The sequence below is a fragment of the Chiloscyllium plagiosum genome, chromosome 2 (assembly GCF_004010195.1).
Source record: "Chiloscyllium plagiosum isolate BGI_BamShark_2017 chromosome 2, ASM401019v2, whole genome shotgun sequence".
NCBI lineage: Eukaryota > Metazoa > Chordata > Chondrichthyes > Orectolobiformes > Hemiscylliidae > Chiloscyllium > Chiloscyllium plagiosum.
The window spans coordinates 102051795-102060548 of NC_057711.1; the positions used below are offsets into that span (position 1 = coordinate 102051795).

The following is an 8754-nucleotide window of genomic DNA, read 5'->3' on the forward strand; positions in this document are numbered from 1 at the left end:
CCTGGAACCTGTAACAGCCAATCCTGTCCCTGTTCTAGTCATGTCTCCGTAATAGCCACAACATCGAAGTCTCAGGTACCAACCCACGCTGCAAGTTCTCCTACCTTATTTCGTATACTTCTTGCATTGAAGTATACACACTTCAAGCCACTTTCCTGTTTACAGACACCCTCCTTGGGAATTGATGCCATGTTCCTAACCTCCCTACACTCCAGATCCTGCACCCTGAAGCTACAATCTGGGTTTCCATGCCCCTGCAGAGTTAGTTTAAACCTCCCCCAAGAGACTAGCAAACCTCCCCCCCAAGGATACTGGTGCCCCTCAGGTTCAGGTGTAGACCATCCTGTTTATAGAGGTCCCACCGTCCCCAGAAAGAACCCCAGTTATCCAAAAACCGGAATCCCTCCCTCCTGCACCTGGTGCGAAGCCTGATTTCAAAACAGCTGTGGAGTCATTCCAGTTTTGACAAGCTCCAAATCCACTACTTAATAAAAGCAAATCAAAACTTCTTCAGGGATCAATATTTTTACAGAAATATTTCCACTGGTATGTTTAAATCAAATATATGAGGTGTGCTAGTAACCACAATGGATAGAACAGACTCTAACAACACTGATATACTCCGTTATTGACCGCATAGAGTGCAATGTTTTATGATCTCTGTCTAGTCTGAATTCTCACCCAAAGTGAGGTGGTGGTGAGTGGTGGCAAAAATAGATTAGGGATAGGGAGCATACATAAAGAGTGGAAACAACAGTATTTAAGAAAAAGATAGAGACTTGTGAAACAATGAAAGTCTTGGGCAGCTTACTGGTCTAAGACTAGATTTAAGCCAAAAAGGGAAGGGCACAAATGCCAGCGGAATGGAAATGTTTTGCAATCAGCCCCTGGAGCTTGCAGAATCAGTGGGTGGTAGAAGGCAGGGAAACGTGCAGTTTGCCAGGCTCTGATGGCCCAGCCCTTTCGATAATGATGGGTTTAACAATGACTGCATCAGTAAAGGCAAAGCAGAGAAATAATACTGGGGTTATCAATAAGGTCATACTACCTATTTCATTACGTTTCCCTTGGCTCAAAATCAAGAAATACAGCGAAAGAAAACGCAAACCAAAATGGATTGCTGTTTAATAAAACAATGCAGCTTCCTTTTGCACATCTCCCCTGTCCAAACAATTCAGCATTCAAAAAAAATGTTTTTCAGAATCTGCCACTGAGTCATTTTAGCTCAAGCAGACACTACAGTTCTGTTACTGTAGTGTCCAACAGCTTCTTCACAATCCTGGGAGTTTAATTTCCACTACTCAGATGTCCATTCTGTATGCTATTGACACTCAACGTGAAAATATCCAAAAGCCAACATCCAATTCTTGTTAGCTTTTGCTTGCCTGTACCTACACCCTCTTGTCCTGGAGGGAATGCTTTAGAATGAACAGGCTTGAGACCCTGAGTTAATAGTGATGTCAGTGAGTCAGATTGAACATGTTAGAATATCAGGACACACTGATCACTATCATTTAAAAATCAAAATATTCATTTCTAGAAGGAAGAATTTAAAATCAAAAGAAGGCATGTATAAAATTTTAGTTAAAGGATATTTGAGAGTACTGTGAATAGTTCTGGCCTCCAATCATAAAGATATATAGAGGCATTAGAGAAGGTACAAGAAAAATTTACTAGATGAACTGAGAGAATAACTGAAAAACTGAACTTGTCCCTTGCAAATTTAAGATCCCATGGGATCCAAGGAGATTTGGCTAATTGGATCCAGAATTGGCTCAAAAAACATTAGGTAATGGTCAAGTGGTGATTCTGAAACTGGAAACCTGTGTTCAGGAGGGTCCCACAGGAATCAGTGTTGGGGCCATTACTATTTCTGATATAATTACATGATTTAGGCTTGAATGTAAGAAGGGTGATCAGTAAGTTTGCTGATGACACGAAAATTGGAGAAGGGGTAAAATTGTGAGGATAGCCTTAGATTACAGGAGTATATATAGATGGGTTAGTCAGATGGGCTGATCAGTACAAATGAAATTCAATCTCGATAAATGTGAGGTGTTACACTCAGGCAGAACAAACAAGGCAAGGGAATAAATGATGAATGCTAGGACCCTGGGAAGCAACTAGGATCGGAGGGAACTATATGTGCATGTCCACCGGTCAGTTAAGGTGTCAGGACAAGTGGTTAAAAAAAGTACATGGGATATTTGCCTTTCTTGGTCAAGGAACAGAGTTTAAAGTGGAGGGATGTTATTTTGGAACTGTAAATTAGATTGGTTCGGCAACAGTTGAGAGTATTGTGTGTAGTTCTGTAATCCACATTGTAGGAGAGATGTGATTGCACTGGAGAGGGTGCAGAGGAGATATACAAGGATGTTCCTGGTCTGGAGAGTTTTAGTAATGGAGAGAGATTGGATAGACTGGAATTGTTTTCTTTGGAGCAAAGGAGACTGAGGTGGTCATAATTGAGACATTTGAAAGCCCAATCCAAGATGGCGGCAGAGCAGGTTGTTTCAGCCAAAGCTCATCTGCGCCACCTGTTAGTTTTCTTTCTGTTTGTGTTCTTCCTTTCCTCCTCCTCTTCAGGCTATGGTCGACTCCTGGCCTCAGTGTAGACACAACAAGGGGTCCCCTCAGCCTGGCATGGTAGCCCTACAGCAGCACATGGCAGTTTCTCAGTCCGATATGGCTTCAGCGTGGACTCCCAGTCTCAATGTGATTCCAGAGCAATCTCCCAGTCTCACGAACCAGAGGTGAAGCGTGGCGCAGTCTAGAGTCGAGGCCCGGTGTGGACTGGAGGCTAGGTGGGAGCATGTTCGGGTTGGAATACCATCATTCTGAGCTTCTATTTCAGCAACACTGGACTTATTATTTCTCTATTTCTCTAAGATCTTCTACCTGAAGAAGCTGTATGTAGATGGTTTGTGCATACGATGCTGTAAGTGACTATTTATAAATTTTTCACTGTATTCATTTATGGACATGTGACAATAAAGCTTAAAAGAAATTATGAGGGACTTAGATAAAATAAACATGACTGGGGCACAGATTCAAGTTAAGAGGTAGGAGGTGTAAAGGAGACAGGAAGAATTTTTTTCACCCAGGGGGTGGTGGAAATCTGGAACTCTCTGCCTGTAATGGTGGTAGAGGCAGAAATACTCATAATATTTAAGAAGTATTTGGATATGCTCTCGCACTGCCAAGGCATACAAGGCTATGGGCCAAATGCTGGAAAATGGGATTAGAATAGTTAGGTGGTTGTTTTTGATTGGCATAGACTCAATGGATTGAAGGGCTATTTTCTGTGCAGTAGACCTCTAACGTTTTTCTTTGCCAAAGGGAAAACTGAGATGTAACCTGCTAGGCCTTCAAAGCTACGAAAGGATTTGAGAGGGTAGACAGAGAAAATGTGGGTGAGACCAGAACCAGGAAAAATATCAGATACACGCACATCATCTAACAGGAAATTCAGCCAAAACATCAGAGGCATCATCCCCAGTCACCGAAATAAATGGGGTAATTGCATTTATGGGGAAGCTCATTAGTATATAAGATATAAGATGATGTTTTAATAGGGTTACATAAAAAGGGATGAGAGGAGCACAAACACAGGAACATCCATGTTGGTCAAAACAGCCTGTTTCTGGCTATGAATAATTTGACAGGCCAGATTAGAAGACAAACATCACAACTAGGCTCAAAATGTATTCACACATTTCACCAAGGATCACACACACGCATAACTGCTTAAAAATTGTTAGAGCATCAGGTTTTAGATTCTTTAAAATTTGATTTGGTGATGGTATCACACTTGCGTTAGGCTGGTTAAAATGCATTGCCATCTTTGTTTCCTGGTTATCATGGCATGCTGAGGAATTTCTGACATTTCCCCTGTCATGCAGATCTGCGTCCCTGTCAATCACCAAAGTCTTTGACTCAGCCAAGTCCAAAATGCACACAAATGTTTTGTGCTACCTGCCTCAAATCGAGGAACAAAACTGATTCAGGTAAAGCAGTCCTCTTCTCACTACTCTTTATGTAATTTTCTATTAAAACTGACCCTTCTACAAAAAAAGCGAAACTCCCAAATGGGAAACAGTGAAACTCTCTTGCCCATCCTGACCGTCTTCCTGTCTCTGATTCTCTGCATGCTGCCCTCATAGTTCTTTCTACTCCCTCCCTTCCTCTTCTCTTAAAACCCCACACCCCTCCTGGAAACAATTATTTCCTTTTTCCTTCGTAATCTAAGTGCTTCCTGGTCTGAAATGCCAATCCAAAGTGGCACATAACATTTGCAAACAAAACACTGTCAGCTTTTTCAATTTTTTATCACTATGTAAACATGTCACATTGTAAAGACGTGTTATTCACATGAATAATTTCCACAAAACTTCCAACTCTGAAGTCAAAATAAAAAATTGAAGTTTTAAAGTAAGCACTGAATGTATTATCTTAAAACAAAAATTGAATTATGCTTGCATGCTGCAGTCCAATCATCCACCCATTTACCTCTCCTTTTCACACTTTTCCAACATCCCAAGGAATGCAGCAGATCAAAAAGGCAGTTGTCCATGTTCTCAAGGTAATTTGGGATGGGCAGCAAATACTGGCCTAGCCAAAATCACCCACATCCCATGAACAAATTAAACAAAACTTGAATTGGCATTCGTAGCGGTCAAAAATGTAATTGATACAGAAGTAATTCCATTGTACTTTTGCCAAGTTTTTATATTTCTTCTTACCTGAAGCATGTAATATTTGATACCCACGTTAGGTAGCATGACACCATAAATTTGAGGCTCCTTCCCCACTCCAATCCCAAATCCACATGCCTCAGGTTCTATCCAAATTGGCAATGTAACAACCAACTACAGAGCATTCAGATGGTTAAACATAGGAAGGAAACTGCTATTTCCAAATGGATTCTTGCCACCTGTTGGGGTTCCTGTTACACCCATGCATCAAATAGACCCCCTACCATACTCTCTCCCCACCCCCCCCAGCCAAAGCCATCTCCAGTCCAGTAAACTACCATAGGGTCCCTTTTTTTTGGGAGGGGGGGGGTGGGAGGAGTGACTGGGTCCTCAATTCTTGTCCCAATAGGAAGTGTATGTGAAGCCCAGTCAACTGCAATTTCTCCAACTGACTGCCAGGTCATTAATCCAAAGCGACAGTGGAGAATCGTCATTTTGAGAGAAAGTAGTATTGGGTGCCTAGTCCAAGTGCAGCTAGAGCCAAGCACAAGCTAGAGTTTCAAAGGAGGAGGGAGAAAATAATTAATAAATCTCTGGCAAGTTAACATATTATATTCAAGAGTTTAGATGCAGGGTTGTTATACTGTCTTTTTGGCAGCATATCTGGAAATGCAGTAGCCAAAACAAACAAAAAAACACACCACCAACTTTGTGCGTCTTCTCCCTTGACAAAGATAGTTCAGACATCATAAAATTCTATGGCATCCTAATTCTTGAAAAAAATGTTTTGAACTATTAATATATTTTCCTCCCTTAGAGGATCATTGCATGGCATATCTCCTCTTTCCCGCCAAGACTGATTATTAACAGATCAACCTCTTAAATTCCAAGGTAAATTAAGCTAAAAAAAATTAAGTTACAAATCATAATTCTGGAGCTGTGACTGCAGCTTCATTTTCCTGTTCTGCATCCAATGGGGAAAAATACAGGGCAGGATATGAGTAACACATTTCTGAATGTCAGCCCAAGTTTTAGCTTAAAACTAACTCACATCATACAACTCATAAACTATGGCATTTATCAGTGATACATGCATCGGTGAACCCATTTGTAATCTCTAAAGGCTACAGGCAAGGTGAAAGACTCAGTGCTGAGAAAATGGGACACGTCCCTTTCAGTCAAGAGTTATCATAAAATACTCCATGTCAAATCCATAGTCCACAAAATTAAAAAGCTTGCACACCTCTCTTGATGTTCTTCCCATTTCCCACAAGAGCTATCAAACAACCCAAGCGTTAACTCCAAATGGCTGCATTTGTGATCAACACCATCACTAAGTGCAGCACTGATTCCACATGCACAAAACTGGAGCGATGTTTAGTATAGTGCCAGTGAAACAAAATGGCTTCCTAACATTTGACAGTTTGAGGTCATCCCACAGATTGACTGAAAAAATCTTCTTTGCTCTAGATGCAACCACACTACAAAACCTGGGACATAATGAAAGTTTTCTTTTGGTTAGCTTCAGTCAGAAGTCCGAATCAAAATGAAGCCAAAGCTTCTTCACAAAAATGCAAAAAAAAAACGCTAGAGACGTCATGATGTCTGCATTTTATCTTCACTGCCTTATCAGACCTAAAAGGTCTTTCAAAAAGAAAAAGTTCATTATCTCTCCTACTAATAGCACAGTGTCATGGGTGCAACTGTACGTGCGTGGATGGAACATGGCTGCCATCTTTAACAGCAGCAACCTTTCTCCTACCATTTCCAAACACCCTGGAAAAAAAGCGCTGCTGAGAAAAGGACATAAGGTTTGGGCAGTCGGTCTGATTGTCCTCAACAAAGTATTAATCAACTTACCATTGTTTATTGGTGCAATGCACCCAGTCCCTGAATCATGCTTAAGATTTTTAAACTAGAGGCTAGATTATTTGCATGTTAAATAGTAACTTGCCTTGTACAACCCAAAGCCTGGATCAATGAGAAACGATCGAGTCGATGTTCCTGGACGATTTTTCTTGTTAGTTTCTTCGCTGGAAGAGGTTTTGTCACATTCACTCTGCGATGAGCTACATCCTGAGTCACTGTCTGACAGCTCAACCTCATTCTCTTTTTTCTTCGCTGTAGACAAAGTAGGCTGGCGAATCAAAAGCTGAATGATATCATTCAGTCCCACGTTGTAATCAAACAGACTATGGCCGTCTTCCAACTGAAAAATGGGATAAAAATGTTCCAATCATTATCTTGTTCAAATTACACCAGAATTACAAAAACCTGAACATCAATTTTAACTTTCCAAGGGAATGACTTGAACAAAACACATACTCAGCAGTGTTAACTTGTGTTTACATTTCCCAGTTAAGGAATAATCTTCAAATAAACTGAGCTTTTATGTTATAATTCACTAAATGCATGAAGTACTTCACATCATCCTTTTGGTTTCAAAACAAAAAAAATTACTATTCACAACAGTATTGTCACACTCATGTCTCCAGCAGCATTTAAATTAAACAGAAAATGTCAGAAATAATCAGTAGGTCTTGAGGCATCTGTGGAGGGATGACTTTAATAATTCAGCTCAACTTAATCTGTTGTCATCAACCTGAAACATTAACTCGGTTTCTCTCTCTGCAGATGCTGCCTGACCTGATGAGTTTATCCAACACTTTCGATTTTATGTCAAATTTCCAGAACCTACAATATATTGTATTAGCCGACATTAACACCCGTATCAACCGAACAAGCCGCAACAAATTTACACCAACAGCAGCCATGTGCACCACGAGCACAATGCTGACAAATCAACACATTTTCACAAGAAACTGACAGCCACAGTACAATAGTCAAATTTAACACCAAACCTCAAGAACATAATACTTAACTTGGTTTGACAAGCTACCATATTATGGGCAGTTCATTGTGATTTTGACCCATGCTCAATTGGTCTGCCTACTTTGGGTAATTTAGCTTCAGGTGTCAACAAGGCAAAAACATTCGGGCCACAAGCAGATTGACAAAGAACTGCAAATATGAAATATAGCAAATTAGCCTGGAGTGCTACTACTGCAACCACAACCAGCATAAGGATACCATGCACACATTCCCAAAACGTAACCAAGTGAAGCCTGAACTGCTTGGCTGTTAATGACTATCCTGGAGCTTCGGTTGCACACACCCTGAAGCAGGAAGTGCAGAGTGGATTTGGCAGTGAACGGGGAAATGAATGGCCTTTCATTTTCCTGACTCACTGCAATACAGACAGTTAGGAAAGTCAAGGATGGCTTTCCAGTCTGTGCTCCCTGTGCTGTATGACTATAACCACTCAGAGGGTCCATATGCAAATTGGTGGGTCACATTGTCCCCAGAATTAATTTCTGGATTTGGAAATGCCTGGTGTGCATGAATGATGGATATCCGCGCAGAAAAAGAACAAAATGTGAGGTAAGAGAGATTCCCAGCCACAGGAAGGCTGAAAAAAATGTTCAAGATTGAATGCGAAGAGAACAACGTCCAGTCATTGGTCTAGTCAGAAGAAGCATTTTATTGGAATGGGCTTTCAAAAATCATCAGAATACTTTCACTACCACCAGAAATACAATGTTCCGATACTCATTCATGTGGGCCAAATCAAAGCCCGAGTCCAGCAAAGGTTTCCGACCAACAGCCAGTTGGTACAAATGCTTTCTGGAATGAAAGAGACCAAGATCGCTTAGACTGTCAGAAAAACCTCCGCCAAAACAGATTGTAGCGGTTCATCATCAGACAGTGACAAAACATTAGCACCTATTAAGCTACACTTCGATGAAGGCCTCATGAATTGCACATGCCTAGAAGTCAAACAGTGGAATGGAAAGACTCATACAGTTTTAATTGAAAGCCACAAGATTTGAGAAGACAAGATTCATGGTGACAGTGGGCTGCACAGCCAAATGAACAAAATTAAACTGTAATGTTCAAAGATGACACCATGCCAAACATCACAGACTTGATAAAATTCCTACAGTGTGGAAATGTGGCCTTTGCCCCAAAGGACTGATTTGGAATAGTCAGCATGGCTTTG

At 40.9% G+C, this 8754-nt stretch overlaps 1 protein-coding gene across 2 annotated transcripts in view; it reads right to left on the bottom strand.

The window, feature by feature from the left end:
• Nucleotides 1-8754, bottom strand: part of LOC122562310 (E3 ubiquitin-protein ligase UHRF1-like) — a 179955-nt gene that overhangs the window by 148562 nt on the left and 22639 nt on the right. For both annotated transcript variants that reach the window (XM_043715177.1, XM_043715167.1), the window contains one exon: nt 6649-6903. In XM_043715177.1, the coding sequence (XP_043571112.1) occupies nt 6649-6903 (255 nt within the window). The remainder of the gene's footprint in view (nt 1-6648; nt 6904-8754) is intronic.